This window comes from Apis cerana, linkage group LG11 (assembly GCF_029169275.1).
Source record: "Apis cerana isolate GH-2021 linkage group LG11, AcerK_1.0, whole genome shotgun sequence".
NCBI lineage: Eukaryota > Metazoa > Arthropoda > Insecta > Hymenoptera > Apidae > Apis > Apis cerana.
This window is the reverse complement of record NC_083862.1, coordinates 7915001-7938101: the sequence shown is the minus strand read 5'-3', so window position 1 is coordinate 7938101 and position 23101 is coordinate 7915001. Positions and strand designations below refer to the sequence as shown.

The following is a 23101-nucleotide window of genomic DNA, read 5'->3' as shown; positions in this document are numbered from 1 at the left end:
GATTATCAATTTTTCGATCAAAATTAGTAGTTTTTTAATTTTGATTATGAAAAGAGAAAGTAAAATTGATTAATATAATTTAATATAAAAATATAATTATAACACAATAATAGCGATATGTTCTCAATGCATGTATCTTTAGTAATAATATTATTGAAATGCTTAAAAAAAGTGGAATAATAGAAATGAAAAAATATTTTTCATTTACTTATCGTTTGATTGAATTGCTGCTATAAAATTATTATAATTTCACTTATTAATATTATTATTATATAGCAATTAATATTATTATAATTATAATAACATATATCTATCAATTTATTATATATTCTATTATATAATTTAATTTATTATGTAAATAGTATTTAAAATAGTATTAAATAATAGTAAAAATAGTATTTAAATAATAAAACTTTAAGTAAAATTCAATTTGCATAAGTTAATAAATATAAGTTTTAATTATATTAACGAGAAAAATATTTAAGTATATGATATAAATTTTATAATTATTGATAAATAAGAAAAGATATCAGTTATAATTAAATGCATGAACATTTATGAATCTTATTTATTTTAGTAATTTTGCCTTATATAACTATTTAACTTATTTATTATATATATTATTAGTATCAATAATAGAGATTATAGATGATTATTGTTTGTTGTTATCAATTATATCATCATTGGAATTAATAAATCATATTGAATATAATGAATCATAATGAATCAGAATTGATTTTTTTCAGAATTAATTTTAATTCAATTTCAATCTAATTAAAGGTCTTTTCGAAAGTGTGTTCTTAATTTGACCTTTAGATTTCAAGGTATTCAAGATCAGAGCGATTTGTGGATTTTGTGAAAGATTTTATTGAAAGCTAGTAACCAGTTTTAGATACTAGGAATTACTAGGAGCGTAGTTTTCAGTTGTAGTTTTGTTTGGATTTAATCAGTATGAAACATTCATTCGTGTATATAAGTCTGCGTTTGTTGTTCTACGATGCCGTTATTAAGAGATACGTTAAAAAGTTAGTGTAATTTGTTCATCCATCACATTTACATGCAATCTTCTACAATATTCTATAAAAAATAAATTATTGGTGATAATTAGATCAAATATTTATATAAGAATTATATATATATAAGAATTTATAAAAAATATTTTTTAGAGTGTTTATAAAATTATTTACATTATACAACAGCATTTTCATAGTAGTAATAATCATTTATTTTTGATTTGAAAAATTTTCATTCAAGTGTGTAATTTATAATTTTTATAATTTTTCGAATATGGTTATAACACAATTGTTCTTGTTGTAAAACTAATGATTAGAATGATTGAAAGTGCAACCTCGTAGAAAAACATTAGAGTGCAATATACATACGAATATAACGTGAATAAATATATATATAAATAAATAGAATAATATTGACTGTTATTCATCACAGTTTTGAAAAATTTTGGAATCAATTCTTTAAAAATACTGAATGTTTAATTGTAATTTAAGAGTTTTTTATTTTGTTTTTAAATATTTACGAAACACATTGAAATAAATTAATATAGATAAGAAAAAATAAAGATAAAAGAATATAGTGAATTCAATTAAAAATTGAAATAAATTAATTCACAATTTAATAAATTAAATTAAATAAATTAATTTATAATTTATAGTGATCACAAGATTTAATTCATCTATCTGAATATGATTAACATTTGTTTCTGTCTTCTTCTAGTCTTTTTTATTTGTTTCTCAGCAGGTAAATTTTTAATGTATTTTTTAATACATTTTTTTATATTCGAAAATAATGAAAAAGTGAACAAATTATTATATCAATAAACAATTACTAGAAATCAAAAAATTTTGAAACTACGAAACTTAGAAATATTTGTAGAATACATTCCATACATATAAAATTTTATTATATAATTTTCTAAAATGATTGAAATTCTTTATTTTCTTCATTCTTTATTTAAGAATCATTCAATTTATTTATTAAAAATATATAGATATAAAATTTTTTATTTTAAAAGTTTTTCTTTTTATCGATGTAATGTAATACATAATTAATAATTTGGAAAATTAATTTTGTTTACAGATACTATGAATATGACTGATTTCACTGAAAATGTTTTTTTGCGTTTGTATAACAGGTAATTATGTAACAGATTACAATCAAATTAATAAAATAAAACATTTTACAGTTATTTGCATATTTAAATTTTATTATCAAATAATTGTCTTCTTTAGGAATGGCTCTTATATTGATAAAAATATAAGGAATGCTAATCAATTGTTACCTTACATACAAAAGGATAATAATTTAATATTCTATTTAACTGGTTATACATATAACATCGATTCTGACAACGTGAAAATGATAACGAATGGTATGGATAGAAAATTGATCAACATATTTTATATCATTTTACAAACAATTAATTCTCAATTTTTCTTTAAATTATTGCAGCATATTTATATAATACGCAAGATAATATTTTAGCACTTGATTATCGGGATATTACAAATCAAACTTATCTACTTTCCGTAATAATAATAAATCACCTGAGCACATTTATAGCCAATGTTCTGAACAATTTAGTGAATAATGGCGTGAACCCAGAAAAGATACATTTAATTGGACATTCATTAGGTGCACAACTTGCAGCGAGAATTGGTCGTAAAACGAACTTCAAAATTCCCAGGATAACAGGTCATTTATGAATATTTTATTTTTTCTTGTTAAAAATAAACTAACGTTAAACCATTAAATAACATAATTAAATGAGCAGAGTAAAAAGTTTTATTAATTTGACTTGGAAATTTTTTAAAGAAAATATTGAAATTTGATTCTCACGATAGAAAATGATTTATAATTTTTTATTTATTATAATTATTAAACATTCTAAATACATTGCGATGTTTAAATTTTTTTACAGCTTTAGATCCTGCTGGTCCTTTATATTATATTTTCGATTCTCATATAACTTCCTCCGATGCTAAATTTGTGGATGTAATACACACTGATATGGGTTTTTATGGATTGGGTGTAAAAGTTGGTCATGTAGATTTCTTTCCTAATTATGGTCATAGACCGCAACCAGGTTGTAAAATAATCGGCCCAATACTATCGACACAAGGTTGTATGAGGCACATGGTTCTTAATTTTTTTATTTTTCCGAACTTCGATTTATTGTTTAGAATTTTTTTAATAAACAATTTTTAATTTCAACAGTTTAACAATTCATAATATAATTCGATTATTTCATATGTTACAGATTTTTGTAGCCATAGTAGATCTTTCGAGTATTATGCGGAATCAGTTAAAAACAATAACGCTTTTATCGCTAAATGTAGAAGAAATTGTAATGGTACTTTATTTATTCCAATGGGATATTCTACACCTAGCAACGCGTTAGTATAATTTTTAACAATTTTTAATGATTCATACTGTTTTTTCTGTACATTAAGATAAAAATTTATTTTTCTTACACTTCTCTTTGAATTTAAAGAAGGGGGGGGGGGGGCCGACATAAAAAACGAAAAGGAAAATTTAAATTATTATTATTATACTTTCAGGAGAGGTAATTATAATCTCTTAACAAATGAACGTAGTCCATATGGTCGAGGCTTGAAAGGAGTAATCAATACTTCATAGAACATAAATATTTATTTTGATTTAAATTGATTATATTTATTATTCACGGATAAATATTTTATTTCATTTTGAAATATTTATATTAAGATTTAAATGATAATTTTGATTAATAATAAGTTTTATTATAAAATATATGAATATTTGTTATCAATCACGTTGTTTGTATATCAATTTTCTTTTGTATATATAATATTATTATTATAATAATTCTATGTAAATATAGTATAACGAATGAAGTCATGTGTGCAAAATTTCTTTCCTTTCATAATGTGCATAATGTGCACATTCCAGTTAGAAAAAAATTGGAAAACATTATTTAACACAATTTTTTAATTAAGTTTCTATTATCTATTCTAATAATAATTTTTATTCTGAAATTCATATATTTTTACATCTGATTTTTTAAAATATTTATTTCTTTTTTTGTTTCATGTCTTGATTACTTTTTCTTTTATTTTTTGTACATTTCAGTTTTTATACATAGAATTATATACATCACTTTTTATAGTCTCATCAGTTGTCTTAACCAGTTCTCTTCATCATCATAAAAATATCATTATCATATGTAGAAATCTGTAAATGATTTAGTTATAAGAGAATCCTTACACGTTCTATATCTTCAGAGAAGAATTAAAATTACGTATAATAATAACCTTGTTATTATTATTTAATTATTTGCAAATCAGATAGATATAAGTTTTGTTTATTAAGCTAGTTAATCTTATTTACAAGAATTTTCCTGTTTTTTTAAGGGTAAATATATCATTTTAATAACATATAATGATATCATAATTATTATTTTAATAATATATAATATATATATATATATATATATACATACATATCACAATATATATCACAATAATATTACAATTTATTTCAATATAATAATATCATGATTATTAAAAACTGATAATATAATTTTATAATTGTACAATTGTTATAAATATAAGATGATTGAAAAGAAAAAATATTGATTTAATAAAAGTATTTCCATTGGATACGGCATTATATTTAAATTCGTAAGAGCATTATCATATTTTCCATTTCTGCGTATTACATTGAAAATAACTTGAATATTAAAATATTTTATGCATTCAGTAAAAAAATTATAATAAAATTTAAGTTATATAATGCAGTCTATTCAAAGTTTTTTATATAAGTATTCTTATATATTCTTAGGATTGTTATTTATATATACATCTATATTTTATTATAAAAATTTATTTCCTATTCGTAAAATATAAAAAATTATAAATATTCTTATATCATCTTAATATCATCTTATAATAAACTCTGGTAATAATTCAGAATTTCATGTTCCTATTTTTGTGAATTACTAATAATTTTAATCATTCTTTTCAATTTTCAAGAGTTCAAAATTATTTTGATTTGTTAATCCCATCCATTATTATATTGCATTATGTGATTTGATAGATAGTCATAATCAATGATTTGAAAAAAAAATATTTAAATATTTCGAAAATATCGGATTTTCGAAAAAAATGCAAGAATTTTTCTTCTTTTTTTTTTTTATAAAAAATTGTGAAAATATTAATTTCCATTAAAAAATTGAAACTTACTTTCAAATAATCTTAAAATTTTTCAATAAATAAAAAATAAATAGGATATATTTCATTTCTGAAACTATGAAACTTTTGAATTTAACATTTTTTAATAAAAATGCTTTATCTTCGAGATATGACTTTCAAATAAAAAATTTTATTATATAAAAATCTTATTATATATAGCTGATGCAAAATTATTAGAATCAGTTTTTTTTTATAAGAATAAAAAACTAAATGTATACATTTTGTAATTATATATGTGTATATTTAAATTTCAACATTGAAATATTAATATAAACATTATATAAAACATTATTTATAAACTTTTGCTTAAATTATTCAAATAATTTAAATATTACTTTCTGATAAATAAGAACTATAACTGCTAATAACCTTTAATATTAATTGAATATAATTAATATAATTTGATATTAGAAAAATTATTTTAATTTTAAAAATATATAAATATTGTTGAATTAAATTGTTAAAGAACTAAAAACATAATATTTTTAAATACTATACTTATTTGACATGTTAGTAAAATAAAGCTAAGAAAATGTAATAAATTTTAATAATTAATAAACAAAATGATTTGATTTGCAGAGGAATTAAATAATTATGAACATGATTAAAATTCATTTTTATCTTTGGCTAGTATTCTTTATTTTCTTATCGTCAGGTAAGTTTTTGATAGATTTTAGATATTTAAAAAAAAATTAAAAACTTAAAAAAGAAATTAATTATCATTGCATAATTGTTATTAATAAATCCAATAATTATTGGAAATCATAGAAAAGTTTTTAAAACTGAGAAATTTAGAAAAACTTGAATTCAAAATTTTTCAAGTTTAGAATACAATTCCATATATGTATAAAATTTTCAAATAAAATATTTTAAATATTTTCAAAAGTTTTCAAATATTTTCAAATATTTTCAATATAGTTAAAGTTCAATTGTTTAAAAATTATTTCATCTTATTTAAAATTATTTATCAAAAATGTAAACACATTTTTGATTTTTTAAAAATTTAATTTTTTATATAATATAAATATGAATTGTTAATTATAATATTATTAATTATTATTAATTTGAATTATTAATTTTGAAATTGTTCACAGATGCTGCGAATAATTTAAGAATATTAATTAAAAATGTTTTTTTGCGTTTATATAACAGGTATTATTATTTACAATTAATATAAAATGAATTGAACGAAAAAAAAAGATTATAATATAATTTTTATTATAATATATTTAATTATAATATAATTAATTGCATATTTAAATTTTATCAAGTGATTTTATCAAGTTTCATTTTTAGAAATGGCTTTTATATTGATAAAAATTTAAAAAATGTTAACCAATTGTTATCTCACGTACAAAAGAACAATAGTATAGTGTTTTATATAACTGGTTATTGGTGTGATATTAATTCTGATGACGTGAAACTAATAACTAATGGTAAGTTATTATAGATACAAATCGGCAATTTAATTTTTATTTTATACTTCCATATTTTATATTTTTTTCTCATTATTTATACATGCAATATAAACTAAATGCTAATTAAACATAATTTATACATATTTTTATCTTATCTTATCTTACATGATTTGTAATTATATTATAAATTAACGATATTTTTTTATTTTTTTATTTTGTAATTATAAGATTATATAATTAAATTACTATTTTGCTATTTAATACAAAATATATTAGTAATATCTTTAATAACAGATTATGCATTATTATTTAAAAATTCTTAACTTATTTAACGATAAATTTATCAAGACCAAAATGAAATAAAATTTTTTATCGATTTTCTATGTAAAACGATTAAAAAAAATGCAAATTTCTTGAAACTTTATCGAATTATTTAATGCTAATGAAACTTGAAATTTATTTGTCCGAAGACAAGAAATTTTTAATAAGTATTAACTAGAAGAATTTTAAAATATATTAATGATGTATTATACATTAAATATTAAATATATTAATAATAATTCATTTGTTTCTGAAATTAACTGATTAGAATCACTATTAGTGATAATCTTTTAATAAAATTACTTTTCATTATCATTATTCATTATTTATCAGTTAATGTTTAATTTTCATATAACACATTGTATTATATACGATACATTATTTGAAAATATCTATCTAATAATAAATCGTCTTTTCCAAATTATTGCAGCATATTTAAATAATACGCAAGATAATATCCTAGCACTTGATTATCGGGACATTACATATCAGGCTTATATAATTTCTACGATAGCAATTAATATACTTGGCGAACTTATGGCCAATGCTTTGAACAGTATAGTAGACAGAGGCGTGAATCCAGAAAAGATACATATAATTGGACATTCATTAGGTGCACATCTTGCAGCAAAAATTAGTCGTAAAACGAAATTCAAAATTCCCAGGATAACAGGTGTCATTCATTTTTTAAAGAAGCTATTTAATGAGATATAATCTTTTTTATATTAAACTATTTTTCGAAGTACATTCGATGATTCATAAATTTTATTTCTCTATTCGCATTTTTTCTTTACCATAAATGCAAACGAACTCTTTTCTTATAGCTTTAGATCCTGCTGGTCCTTTGTTCTACATTTTTAATGCTCATTTGACGAATTCTGATGCTAAATTTGTAGACGTTATACACACTGATATAGGTATTTTGGGACTCGCTAAAGAAATTGGTCATGTAGATTTTTATGTTAATTATGGTGTCAGACCTCAGCCAGGCTGTACGTCAACCAATCTGATATTGTTTTTCACAGGTTTGTACAAGATACATAATGTACAAGACTCTTAATTTTTTTTAATTTTCGAATGATGATTCCTTATTTGGAATTTTTGATTATTCAATTTCTAACTTAAATTCATAATATAATTTGCTTATTTCATCATTATATATTACAGATATTTGTAGTCACAATAGATCTGTCGAGTTTTATGCAGAATCAATTAGAGATAATAATGCCTTCATAGGCAAATGCAGAAATCATTGTAACAATGTATTTGTTCCAATGGGATACGCTACACCTAGCAATGTGTTAGTATTCAATTTTTATTTAAATCGAAAAGAAAATTTATATATTTTCTCTTTTCTTAAATTGTATTATTTTCTGATCTTTAGATTATTATTATTATATATTTTTTTAGAAAAGGTAATTATGATGTTTTCACAAATGCATATTCTCCCTATGGTCGAGGCTACGATGGGACTCATATCATAATCAATGATGTGTAATTGTATCTATTTATGTATAAATTGATTATATTTATTATAGATATATAGATACATAAAAATATTATATAATAATGTATATATATTGGAAATTCATTATAATATATATTAATTTTATATATATTGTTTGTACATGCAAGTGAAGTGAATTTAATTTTATAAAGAATTCTGAGTATAAAAGGAATAACGAAAGCAATATGCAAATTTTTTTCGCGAATCTTCCGTATATATGCAACTTCTTATTCAATTAATGAAATGATGAAAATATTTTTTAACTCCAGAGATTTAATTGGCTAAGTTTAAGAAAATATTTTAACGATCGATATTTTTAACGCTTCTTTGGCAATGATTATTATTGTAATGATTGAAAAACTTGCAAAACTTATTCGATCTTGTTGAATTTAAGTTTTTCAATTATATTTTTCTGAATCGTATTTTCCTCATCTTATTATCAGAATTTTAACATAATTCTAACTAATTAAATAATATATATACACATATTTTCTGAGAAATATATTATAAACTATTATTTTTATTTCGAATGATGCATTATAATCGATAAAACATGTTATAATAAAACACAAAGTACAATAAATACGCATATGTTTTCAAATGAAAAAAAAACAACAATAATTGAGATAATTAATAAGTAATCAGAAGTAAGATTAAATTATATAACGAAAGAATGATGAAGAATGATATTTAAGTCTCGTAAATAAGGAAATTGATCATTTTATGAGAAGCAAGCAGAAACAATTTAATAAATATAACTATAATAAATATAATAAATATAATATATATAATAAATAAAACTTAATTACATAACTTAATTGCAAATTATTTATTTAACGTTAATATTTATATAATTTATATATTTAATATAAAATTTGGTGGGAAAAATTTTAAAAATATTTATTAATTGAAGGTAAAAAAAATATAGTGCAATTTAAGGATTTAAATAAATTAATCTATCGCATTGTATCGCACAAGCAATAAGAAGTTTTGATTCGTCTTGAACATGGATAACATTCATTTCTTTTTTTTTCTATTGTTTCTCACTTTTCTATCGACGACAAGTAAGTTTTTATAGATTTCATTTTTCACACGATTTTTAATTTTATTTCTTTTCTTTTCTTTTTTTAGAAATATTAAGATAATAATAATATAAGTTTTAAATAATTTTTGAATTAATTTTGTTCACAGATGCTACATTCACAACTAAAAATGTTTTCTTGCGTTTGTATAACAGGTAAATTATTACAAACAACGTGAAATTAATGAATTGAACGAAACAAAAAAATCAATTTATATGCACATTTAAAATTCACCTTTAATTATTTTCTTCAGAGATGGTTCTTATATCGATAAAAATATAAGGAATACCGATGAATTGTTATCTTATATACAAAAGGATAATAATTTAGTAATTTATATAACTGGTTACACAAGTAATATCGATTCTGACAATGTGAAACTAATAATAAATGGTAAATGGAAATTCCATCGATAGTTTAATAATATATAATATTTCCATCTCACATTTTTCTTTTTTTCATTATTTACATAATAAAAATTAAATTAAATATGATAATTATATTTAATCGATACGGTTTATGTGTGTATTTATTGAAACGATCAGCGATTATTCTCGTTATATTGTATTATTATGCAATATTATTTGAAAATATTTAGTTTTTTTTTAATTTTTGCAGCGTATTTAAATAACACACAAGACAATATTTTAGCACTCGATTATCGGGATATTACACAACATCTTTATTCAATTTCTGTGTTGGCAATCAATGAACTCGGCACGATTGTTGCCAATGCTCTGAACACATTGATAGACAATGATGTGAATGAAAAAAAGATACATTTAATTGGATATTCGTTAGGTGCACATCTTGCAGGGAAAATTGGTCGTAAAACGAAATTCAAAATTCCAAGAATAACAGGTTATTTATTTAACATTTTACTTCTTCAAACTGTTATAAATAACATTAAAATGCAGAATAAGAGGTTGATTCGACATCGAATCTTTGAGAAACTTAATGAATAATTTATAAAATAATGAATAATTTAACTTAATGAAAAATAATTTTTAATTTAATAATTAATAATTCAATTATTCATTATAGGATTAGACGGTTATCTTGATCTTGATATAAGTAACATAGAATCTCATCGAACTTTTCTAATTTTGAAGATATTTGAATTTATAATTTTGAGATATTTGAAAGAGAAATTGCTATTTTTATACATATATAATTTTGCTTATATGCAAATGATAACGTGTATATTAATATACTATTGTAACAACTTAAAACGTATAAATGCATAAATTTAATGTTAATTATTATGTCAATTATGTCATACATTATGTCTTACATTAGTATTACGTTAGCATAGCTTATTACTAATAAACAAAAATTTTATTTATTGTAATTTCGATCTAAAGATTATTTTATATTTTATTTTTGCATTCGAAAAAATCCAAAATTCACGGGAAAATAAATTTTTAATTCTTCGTAATATATTTTGAACACCGCAATGTTTATGTAAGCAATAGATAAGAGGAACATAATGCATATGCTATCGTATGTATGCATTTATCTATCTATCTATTTATCTATATATATATACATAGGTGCAATTTTTTTTGTAAATTTTGTAAATTTTTTTGTAAATTTCTTGATAAGAATCTGACAATTAAGCAATAAAAACTACTTAAATTGATAACATCAAGATCAAGGTGATCGGTGTTGTTTATATAGTGTATAATTACTATAATCTTTTATATCTCTGTGTTGAGCATTTTTTTTTTTGAAAATTTTTCTTTTCTATGCGGTGTAAAACTCAAGGCTTTAAATGCGAACAAAGTTTCTTTTACAGCTTTAGATCCTGCTGGTCCTTTATTTTACGCTTTCAGTTCTCGATTGAACTCTTTCGATGCTGACTTTGTAGATGTAATACATACTGATTCATATATTCTTGGATTGCCTAAACAACTTGGTCATGTGGATTTCTATCCAAACAATGGCCGTAGACCGCAACCAGGCTGCCCGCTTATCTCTACGTTATTTTTCAGTACGTAAAAAATATTTAATTTTTTTATTTTTTAAATACTTTGAATTTTCTATAAACCATATAATTTCAGAGATCATAGCATAAGTTGGTTAAATTCATTTTGATGTAAGCTTTTGTGTAATAAAATGTACAATAATGATATTTATAAAAAGAAAATGAAAATAATAAAATAATTTTTTTTTACAATGATAAAAAAAGATATTCAAATACCTTATGTATACTTTATACAAACAAGACATTTCTCAAGTGGAATAAATTGATCATAGATTAAAATGGTTAAACAAGTAGAACAAGAATCTACTGGTTGGACAAATTGAATAAATTATCTGTGGTTGGACAAATGAATCGAGATATTCGAGATGTAAAATAAAACAGAACCAGTTAGACAAGTAGAAATGGAATTGGAGAATCAAAACGGCTGTAATATTATGTATAAATATATATGTATATAAATATGTGAATTAGCATGAAATTTTTTTTTTTATTAATTATTAAGTAAAAAAGTTTACTTATTTTTCACTTATTTGATAAAATTGAATAAACATGCTTTTCTTTCTATTTTTTTTTCTCATTGTACGTTATTCATTATTTTTCATTTATACGTGTTACAGATACTTGTAGCCACAATAGAGCTATCGAATTTTATGCGGAATCGATTACAGACAATAATGCTTTTATCGGCAAGTGCAGAAATGATTGCAACGATTTGTTTATTTCAATGGGATACGCTACGCCTAGAAACGCGTTAGTATAATTTCTTTATTAATTTTTAAATAGTGTTTAATGATCCACCTTGTTTTTTATATGTTTTACAATTTTTCGATACAAAAATTCTTATGTATTTAAAAAGAGATTATAGAAAGAAACATTTATATATATTTTCCTTTTTCTTAATTGTATTATCTTCTAATCGTTATTATACTTTTAGAAAGGGTAATTATGATCTCGTAACAAATGCGCATAGTCCTTATGGTCGAGGCTACGAAGGAGTAAATGATGAATAGGATATTTTATTTATCAAAATTGATTATATTTATTACATGATTTGTATAAATTTTATTACGTATATGTATTAAATATTTAACTTTAGATAAAATAAATTAAAAAAATAAAATGATTAATTTTGTAAATTTGTCATTACTATTTATAATACAATATAAATGTATAATGTTTCTACTTTTTTTTCTTTTAAATCATTACTCTCTCTTTTTTAATCATCTTATACGTATAATCCATTCAAAATTTTCGCGTAAACACTCAGAATTCACATATATACTTTTATTTTATCATAAAATATATTTCTTACTTGTAACGATATCGTAAATAATTTTTCGATTTCATTTTGATAACAGTTTGGAATTGTATATCCACATTTTCGTGAATCATCGATAATTTTAATCACCCTTTTCAACCTTCGAAAGATCAAACGAATCTGATTCATCAACATTCTCATTAATCATATCATTCATTATACAAGATATTCATTGGAAAAATTTACATTTAAATACTATAATAAGAAATTTTTAAATATATTATTATTCAAACAAAATTTGAAAATAAATAAAAAATAAATAGGATAAATATTATTTTCTCTTCAAACTTTAATATTTTTTTAATTTAATTTAATTTTAATTTAATTTAATATTTTTCCTAAAAATTTTTCCTTTTTAAAATATGTAAATATAAAATTGAAATAAACATCACACTATTGATTTATATATTGGTGTAAAATAAAAATTCTTAAGAATTTTTAAGAACTTTTTTCCTTATAAACATAGAATATTAAGTGCATCTATTTTTTAATGTTGCAAATTCATTGACTATAACTATTATATTAAATTAAATATTTTTTTGTAAATTTTATATTGAAAAATCATAATATCTAAATGATTGGATAATGTGAAACATCATCAACTATTATTTTAATTTCGAACTATAATTGATAAAAAATATTATAATTATATGCAATATGTCGACGAAATATGTTTTTAAGTAAAGAAGTTTATACTGATAATTAAGATAAAATTAATAAGATCGTAGATAAGAATGAATTATATAAGAGGAAAATGATTAAGAATGTGATATTTAAGTCTTGTAAAGAAGAAAATCGATCAGTTTCTGGTAAACAAGCAATTGATTGAAAACAATCATTTTTGTTAATTATTTCTAATTAATTAATATTTTTTAATCAATTATCAATTAAAAAAATTAATATATAATTGATTTTAAAAATATGTAAGTTATGTTAGATTAATCTATTCCATAAAAGAATTAAATTAATTTATTAGGTTAATTTGTTTCATGAAAGAATTAATCTGTTTCAGAAATTTTTTCATTTTTTTTGAAATAATATACTCACTCGAAATTTTAGAAGAATAAAATTAAAAAAATAAACTAAATATAATTTTCAAGATTCAAATAAATTAACTTTATAGTTTGCATGAATAATCAAAAGTCTTGAATTCGCCTGTGAACATGGGCAACATTCATACCTATCTTTTTTTAGCATTTCTTACTATAATATTGACAGGTAAGTTGTTAATAAATTTTTATATATTTTTATATATTTAAATTAATAATTAAAAAGTGGAAAAATTATAAAAAATTATATTTTAGTTATTATTAATAAATTATTAATAAATTACAATTATAAGAAAGTTCTAAATTTGAAAAATTCAGAAGAATTTGAAATTCTGAAATACAAGTGTATTTCATATAAAAAAAGTTTTATCACAAAATTTTTCAAAATTCAGTCAAAAATAGATTTTTGATGAAAAAAATATTCTGCAATAAGTCATACTCATCATAATATTCATATAAATCATAATAATAATAATCATAAAGAATATAATTATTTTACAAAGATTTACATATTAATGAATTTTAATTAATTACTTTATTGTCCATTAATTCATTTCTAAGGATATCAGTTTTAATTAAGAGAATTGTTTTAATTTATTTATTAGAATTATATAAACACGATTTTTTACTTTAAAAGTTTCTTTATAGCAATTTTAAAATAAAGTTTAAATATAATATAATAGAAATTATTATTAACAATTTTGTTCACAGATGCGAATGTAACTAATAAAAATGTAGACATAACTAAAAATGTTTTCTTACGTTTGTATAAAAGGTAATTATTTACAAGTAACAAATTTAATGAATTCTATAAAAAAAAATTAATTCTATGATGTTTATTCACTTAATATTTATCATGAAATAATTTTCTTTAGAGATGGCACTCATATTGATAAAAATGTAAGAAATGCTGATCAATTATTATCTCACATACAAAAGAATAATAGTTTAGCATTCTACATAACTAGCTACAGACATGATATCAATTCTGATAACGTAAAAATAATAACGAATGGTAAGTTATGCATAGAAATTTCATCAATAATTTATCAATATTTTTATTTTTACATTTATCTCGTTTTCGCTTGTATATAATAAAAATTAAGTTAAATATATTTACATTTAATTAATGCAATTTTTTTGCATTTATTTAATCGATTAGGATTATTCCCATAAGATTATTTCCACTTTAAGTCAACAATAATATAGCTGTTCGCAAATCAAATTAATAATATTTTCATATTTTTTTTTATTATAATCATTGAATTATTAAATGACAATATTATAGAATTATTAATTATCATTTTGTGAATTTATAAAGTATATTAATAATTTCTTTGACAATAGATGATCATCTACAAAATTATAAAATTTTTTTTATTGTTGGAAAAATCAATCAGGATTAAAATATATCTTAAATAATTTTCAATCTTTCGAATATAATAAAATTTTATATAAAAAAAATAATGGTAAAAATATGTTAAAATACATGATCTTTTAGTTACTTCATGGTATGTTGTATAAATGTAAATGATGGTTTATTGTTATTACATTGTACAGTTTTACAATTTATAAAATATTGTAATTTATAAAAATTACAATGTTTGTATTATAATATTATAATTATAATAATGTTTACTATAATAGATATAATAGGCAAGATAATATATATGTAAATAATAATATGTAATATATTCACTTCATAAAGTAAATATCAATACATTCAGAAGTGAAGTGTTAATATTTTCAAAAATGAAACTCTATCTCTATCATTTTATCTAAAATATAGATGAAGTTCGATTAATATTTTTATTTATTTCTTTTGAAATCCACTTTCTAAAAGTGTTCCAAAAATATGTTACATCTTTCTACAATTCGCGTAGTAATTTACAGATTTACATAAATAATACGTATTTAAGAGTGAATTATTATATTTTTATTCTTAGCATATTTATAAATTTATTAAAGTTAAAAAACAATTTTTGATCAGTCTTCAATAAATAAATATATAATAATAAAAAAAAATCAAATTATTCAAGAATAATAAAACATAAAAGATATTTTATGAGAAATTTCTTAAATATAAATTATTTATATATACCAAACATAATTAAAAAAATTTTGAAATAATAATAATAAATATATTTTATCTATTTCTGAAATTAACTAAAAGTGATTTGACAAAATTACTTTTTATTATCGAATTATGAAACATTCACTTTTCATTTTCACTTTACAATACAATATTGTATTGTATTGTAATGTCATGTAAAAAATAATTAATTTTTAATTTTTCCTGAATTATTGCAGCATATTTAAATAATACACAGGATAATATTTTGGCACTCGATTATCGGGACATTGCTGCTCAACTTTATCCAATTTCTGTGATAACAATGAAAAAACTCACCACACTTGTGGCCGATGCTTTGAACAGTTTAGTGAAGGGTGGTGTGAATCCAAAAAAGATACATGTAATTGGATATTCACTTGGTGCACAAATTGCAGGCATAATTGGTCGTCAAACGATCTTCAGAATTCCTAGGATAACAGGTATCGTTGTGAATATTTTATTTCTTCATTAGAGAATCAAAAACGTAATTTCTTAAAGAATTTAAAAGAATATTCAATCAAACGGTTTAGTGGCTATTTAATGATAGAAAAAAATAATCTTTTCTGTGTTGTACAATTTTTTATTTAATAACTTGTAACTTTCTTGTATCTTAGATTCTAATTACTTAGATTTTAAGATATTTGGATGCATTCAATATTTCTTTACACTTACAGGCTTAGATCCTGCTGGTCCTCTTTTCTATCTTCTTAATGATCGATTGAGTACCTCCGATGCTGTCTTCGTAGATGTTATACATACTGATAAGAGTGGCTATGGAACGGCTCTGAAAGTTGGTCATGTGGATTTTTATCCTAATTATGGCCATAGACCGCAACCAGGTTGTCCGTTATTCGGTTTAGTACTGTCACCAAAAGGTTTGTATAAAATGTATAATTTAATCTTAATTTTTTTTTATTTTTTGACTTGTTTTTTGAAATTTTTGATAAACATTTTCTCAGTTCAATTTTAAGTATAATAATATAATCGGATGATCAATTCATCTTGAATATTAACATAGTGCCGTTTTAAAAAAATATCGAAAAATTGATTTTAAAATGATCTTTTCTTTTTTATATTAATTATATTAATAAATATTACAAGAGAATATTTGTTCTGAGAAATTTTTTGATATAATGATAAGATAATGAGAAAAGTATGTAGATATTCTCTTTCTTATGGCTCATTTCAATGAATTATTATGGAATTTCCTTTATTATCAAACTTCTATTCTATTATAACACATTTTTTATCACTTAATGGAAAAGGATTGAATAAAATAAAAATCGATTTCAAAAATTTTTTAATTATTTTTCATTTACATGTGTTACAGATCTTTGTAGTCATCGTAGATCTTTCGAGTTCTATGCGGAATCGGTTAGAAACAATACAGCCTTTATTGGCAAATGTACAAATTTCCAAGTTTGGGGTTGTGATGGTGTTCCATTTGTTCCTATGGGATATATTACACCGAACAATGCGTTAGTATTTTATTTTCACTAATTTTTGACAATTTTTAATAATCCATATTGTTTTTTGTATATTATTTATGATTTTTTACTATAATTCTTATATTTCTCTTTAAAAAGAAAGGGAACTTTTTAAAGTTTTTCTTATTGTATTCTTATTGTATAACATTTTTTTTATTTATAATAAATTATTTTTCTGATTCTAGAACGGGTAGCTATAACCTCTTAACGAATGAAAATAGTCCTTATGGCCGAGGTTTAGATGGAGCTATCAATGCTTTTTAGGATATCTATTTAAACTAATTATAATGTTATTTTATATTTACATAAATGTTATACATGTATTAAATATTTAGATTGCAAAATAAATTATTAATTTTATCATGAAATATTAATTTTGTTATCACTTCTTGCAATATATGTATGATTAATTTTATAGCTATTTGTAAAAGAATTCTGCGTGAATATAAAATGGATGATGAAATCGTAAAGATAAAACTTCTTTTTCCAAAGTATTCAATCTTTTGTCAAGAAAGTATTTAATAATTCAGTACTCTTTTTAAAGTTTATTCGAACTGAATCAACATCAAAATATATAAATGAAAAAAATGATTAAAAATGTATTATTTTTATGAACAAATTAAAAAATTTGATCTGGTTTTCTTGATCAATCATAATTAATATTAATTGAACTATAATTCGTAAGAAGAATTAAAATATTAATGTAATCAACATTTGATTGATTAATATATTGAAAAAAATTAACATTGTTTTAAAATCATTTTAAAAATTTCTATTTCTATTCAAATAAATATAAAGTATTCCAAATATGTTATATAGATAGTTTCTATCATATATGATTTATATAAAGGAAAGAAAAAAATGATTGATATTTGTAAGATATATATTATAAATCTCTTATTGTTTAACAGTTTTTGTTTACAATATGATACACTTCTGAATTTCAATTATTAAATCTTTGTTAATCTTGCTATAATATTATTTCTATAAAAGAATAGAAATAAGAATAAGAATAAGAATAATAAGAATAATAAGAATAAAAATATAACAATTTAATATTTCATTAGAATTTTAATAAAATTAGATATGATTTATCTCTTATTAAAAAAATGAATGTTAAAAAAACATTAACAATTTCATTTTAATTAGAATTATTATTATTACAAATAACATCGTAAATAATTTTAATGAAAAGTTTGCCTTTATTTATAAAACCACGTCTTTTTATATTTTAATTTTAGCTAAAATTTAAATATAAAAAAATGTAAGAAAACTTATTTTTATTTTTTCCTTCTTAATGTAATGTCAATAAATTAAAATAAATAAAGAATAAACAAAATAAATAAATAAATAAAGAAAATAAGTATATAAAATATAAAAATATATCTACATTGATCACTTGTCTAATCACATTGTTCATTGTTACACAAATATTTTGTACAAAATGTTTAGTATTAATTATAAAAAACGGCAAAACTTATCATTACATTGATTAAAAAATTAAAAAATTTTCTTTTTTTTTGATTATATATATATTCGTATTTTTTAAATCAACGTTAATTTTCCCATAATATCGTTGTAATATTTGTAATTCTTTTTTAATTCATGTTTTTTCACGATCTCCATACACTATCTTTTTGTGCAAATTTTTACATCACTCAAATTTTACATCACTTTATATATCAGTACTCACTAATCTCATATTTACCCTCATTAATACTTAATCCTTAATTTAATTACAAAAATTTTTTATAATTGCTCTTCTGTATGAGATTCGAGGTAAGTGAATTGTCGTTGTAATTGTTGTGCCATTGGTCGGAAAGAATCATTACGGAAGCTTGCACTTCTTGCAGGTGCAGTGTGATTCCCATTTGCTTTACGACGAACACTGATATATGTTGTGCATGTGTTCATACGTCGAAGGACAGAATGATTTGAATCATTAAAACCTGTAATTAAACAAATTACAAATATTGTGTTAAAATAAAAAATACATAGGATAAATGAAATAACTTGATTATTAGAAAATGTTTCAGATAAAACTTGTAGTTTCATTTTCATGTCGTTAGATTTTATGTAAATGATCGTATGATCTGTTTTAAATAGAATTATATAATTTTCAATGCAGCTTGTTATTCCTTTTTGTACATCAATATATTTTGTTACAATAGAATGGTTAAAATTTGAAAAATAGAATTTTGTAATAAAATTTATAAATAATTTTAATGAACTAATATGCTGTCAAAATATCACAGTTAAAAACTTCATTTTATTTTTTCAATATTTAAAAAATTCATAGAATTTTTCAATTTTTATTACTTTAAATAGATATCAGAATCATATTATCATATGTTGTATTTAAATTATATGTTGTATTTAAATTTCTAAAAGTTAAGTATATTTTTTGAAAATTATATTTCTAATTTATTTTATTAAATTGTATTCAATGTTTTGTAATATTAAATATTAAAATACCTGTTAAAGGAATATCCAAACTAGCATTATAATTATCACGTCTTTCTCTGCGAAGAAGTCGATGTGTACCAGGTAAATGACCGATTGCTGTTATGAAACCAGTTCGAAACCTTGCGTTCATCCAACAATAAATTACTGGATTATAACATGAATGAGACATGGCCAACCAATGGAGAATCATCCATACAAAAGGAAACCAGGTCCAACTTCCAAGAGTTTCGTTATTATCCATTATTAACTAAAATATTTTGCGATATTTTTAAAAATATATTTTGAAAATATAATTATTTTTTAAAATATAATTATTTAATATGTAACATAACAACGTAATGTTATGCTACTTTGATTTTCTGAAAAATTAATATGATTAAACATTAATTTGAATTATTATTATTACAATTAATATTAAATTAATTTTTTTGTAACATTTTGTTAAAACAGAAAAATAAGAATTATTGTTACTTACGTTCAATATATTGAATGGAAGCCAGCAGACAGTAAACACTATTACAACTGTCACCATCATTTTCACCATCTGAAATAAATATACAACTGATATTTTTTATGATTTTATATAAGGATTTTATATAATAATTTTATATAAATAATAAAATGCGTAATATTTAAAACATTTTTATATTTTATCATAAATTTATGTTATTATTCACAATTTAAAATTTTAATTAGATCTAATCGAAATAACTTAGAATCAACTTAGACTTCAAAAAAAATTAATAGTTTTTTATTATTCCTAATAATTTTCTTCAGAATTTTATGGTATGTTTTGAAATATTCCTTAAAATACAAGTCAAATCATAAAAAAAACTTGTTGGCTAAAATTTATAGGGAATATAAATTTGGAAGTTAATGTGAATATATAGTTATGCTCGTAATATCCCAGAGTTGTCTATTTAGAGTTGGCTTATTTCACTGTGATGTTGTACATATGATGCAAACAACATCTCTTCTCATCAGAGAAGTATAATGGATTGCGATTAATTCATTTTTATTTCTCATATGAATTTTAAAAATTAGAAATTTTTTTTATGATGAGAAATTATATAATATTAAATAAATTTCATTTTCAGTATAATTTCAATAGTACTATTGAAATAATAATTGAAATAATAATTTCAATAGTTCAAAATCAGAGATCACTTTCAAAGTAATATGCTTTTCATTTGACTGGATATTATCTCTGGATATTATAGTATTTTTATAGGATTTTCAATTATTTTATTTTTTTATAACAAATAATAATATTGTTTTATAAAAACAATAAATCCGAGTTTACAATCTCTGCTTTTTTTATACATTTTTCTTTAATTTCTTTTTTTAGTTAAAGTTTTTATGTTACTGTAATATTTTTTATCTTAAATTTTTTTTTATATTTTTTACTTTTTACCTTTTCTGCATATTATTTTTAATAGATAATATATTTTATGTATCTTTTTATTTTTTGCATCATTTGTTTTTCATATAGACATATATGATAAAATAATCATGCATTGTAACAATTGCTTAAAACAATTAAGTAAAAAATAAAAGAAAATCTATCACAATAATTCTCAATTAATTACGAGAATTAGGTAGATGTCAATTAGCTATGTCAATAATTTTTGCAATATGTCATATACAAATTTATTCAAGTTTGTTTTTATTATTAACAATAAACTATCATAAGTTATTTTCTCAATTAATGAAGTGTGCAACAAACTTTTTGGAACAACTAATTAAACAAAAGATTATAGATAATAGATTCATTAGTTTTTGAATTCTTAAATTTAAAATCTTAAATTTAATATACGAAATACTTTGATCATATTGAAACTTTGAAATTTTGATTCCAACAATACGCATTTTTAAAGAGAAATACTGATCCATCCTATAATTCCTCATGTTTACCATTATTTTTTTTATTTATTTTATTATTTTAACAAAAAATATATAAATATTCTTATTTTTATAGAATAATTGTTTTCGAATCGTACATAAAAAAAATTAAATACAAACATTATAACTATCAATTCAAGTTTTCCGATTATTCCTACTATTTGTACTTTTCTTTTCATCCTTTTTCTATTTTGTCTTAACTGACGTTTGCTTTTCTGTTTGCTTTTCAGACGCCATTTCGTTCTTTTTACGTTCGAATACACTCCAATAAAAATGAATGCTTCTGTTATCGTACTCGTTACGGATAGAAGTATTTTCAGATGGCCGTGAAATAAATTAGGACACTTGTATTGAAAATGATTATACGAATTATAAATATTCTTGCTATTAGATTGATAAACTCGATATATTGGAACGAATCAAATTATTTCGTTTCTATTCACAATCAATGGGACAACACAGACTTGATGATTGATTCATTGTTCAATCATCGTTTTTTGCCTTATTGATTGTTTAATCATTGTTTCAAAAAAAGAACGAAATTGAATTTCTATTATTATTAAATAATTTCTATTATTATTAAATATTATTAAATAAATAAAATTATGAAAAGGATATAATTTTATTTAAAAAAAAAAATTGATCTTCATATGATTTCTATAAAATATTTATCCATGAAAAAAATAATCATTCTCTCAAAATCATTGAAGCTTTATTTGAAAAATTATTAATCTTTTATTATTAACAATTTTTCTTTATTATTTATTATTTTCATTAATTTTTTTATTTATCCAAAAATTATTATAAATAAACAATTATATATCATTATATATCAAATATATAGTTATTATATATAAACTACATAATATTAAACAAATTACAATTTATATGAATTGTTTATGTCAATGATTAATATAATTGACATAAATTATCTATTAGTCATCATATTAGTCATTTAATCATAGTAATTATTACATAATTATTAACATATTTTCAAAAAAATTTTAGTTAATGCTTTGATACAACAAATAATTTTATAATAAAATTATTTATTATTAATTATTATATATTATATATTATATATATAATATTTGCTAAAAGTAAAAATAATTTTCGATTAAAAATCATATAATTTTTACGTTTTATTTTTACGATCATTATTATTTTCTTTAAAAAAAAGAAAGTCTATCAATCAATAAAAGGAA

The 23101-nt window shown here is 20.7% G+C and overlaps 4 protein-coding genes across 6 annotated transcripts in view; 3 read left to right on the top strand and 1 right to left on the bottom strand.

The window, feature by feature from the left end:
• Window positions 1–999: 999 nt before the first annotated feature.
• LOC133665638 (uncharacterized) lies at window positions 1000–8697 on the top strand. The gene is made up of 11 exons (XM_062081658.1): window positions 1000–1755; window positions 2095–2149; window positions 2247–2386; window positions 2467–2709; window positions 2936–3131; window positions 6330–6398; window positions 6543–6682; window positions 7416–7658; window positions 7810–8010; window positions 8153–8285; window positions 8396–8697. Exons 1-11 carry the CDS (start codon window positions 1701–1703, stop codon window positions 8481–8483), a joined length of 1563 nt encoding a protein of 520 aa, XP_061937642.1. The 5' UTR covers window positions 1000–1700; the 3' UTR covers window positions 8484–8697.
• Window positions 8698–8774: 77 nt separating this feature from the next.
• LOC108002364 (uncharacterized) lies at window positions 8775–17896 on the top strand. Its single transcript, XM_062081659.1, has 11 exons — window positions 8775–9556; window positions 9684–9729; window positions 9828–9967; window positions 10193–10435; window positions 11373–11567; window positions 14640–14703; window positions 14804–14943; window positions 16239–16481; window positions 16716–16916; window positions 17372–17519; window positions 17714–17896. The coding sequence occupies exons 1-11, from the start codon at window positions 9499–9501 to the stop codon at window positions 17790–17792; spliced, it is 1557 nt and encodes a 518-aa protein (XP_061937643.1). The 5' UTR covers window positions 8775–9498; the 3' UTR covers window positions 17793–17896.
• On the top strand, window positions 11677–12684 carry LOC108002363 (uncharacterized). Its single transcript, XM_017064007.3, has 3 exons — window positions 11677–11987; window positions 12179–12311; window positions 12496–12684. Exons 1-3 carry the CDS (start codon window positions 11963–11965, stop codon window positions 12569–12571), a joined length of 234 nt encoding a protein of 77 aa, XP_016919496.1. The 5' UTR covers window positions 11677–11962; the 3' UTR covers window positions 12572–12684.
• A 499-nt stretch (window positions 17897–18395) lies between the features above and the next one.
• Window positions 18396–23101, bottom strand: part of LOC108002342 (RYamide receptor-like) — a 36524-nt gene continuing 31818 nt past the window's right edge. For 2 of the 3 annotated variants that reach the window (XM_062082617.1, XM_062082616.1), the window contains 3 exons: window positions 20470–20538; window positions 20004–20241; window positions 19037–19477 (listed from right to left, as the gene is read on the bottom strand). In XM_062082617.1, the coding sequence (XP_061938601.1) occupies window positions 19278–19477; window positions 20004–20241; window positions 20470–20538 (507 nt within the window). In that variant the 3' untranslated portion in view covers window positions 19037–19277. Of the gene's footprint in view, window positions 19478–20003; window positions 20242–20469; window positions 20539–23101 lie in introns of all 3 variants that reach the window. The other variant, XM_017063967.3, reaches the window with a different exon arrangement.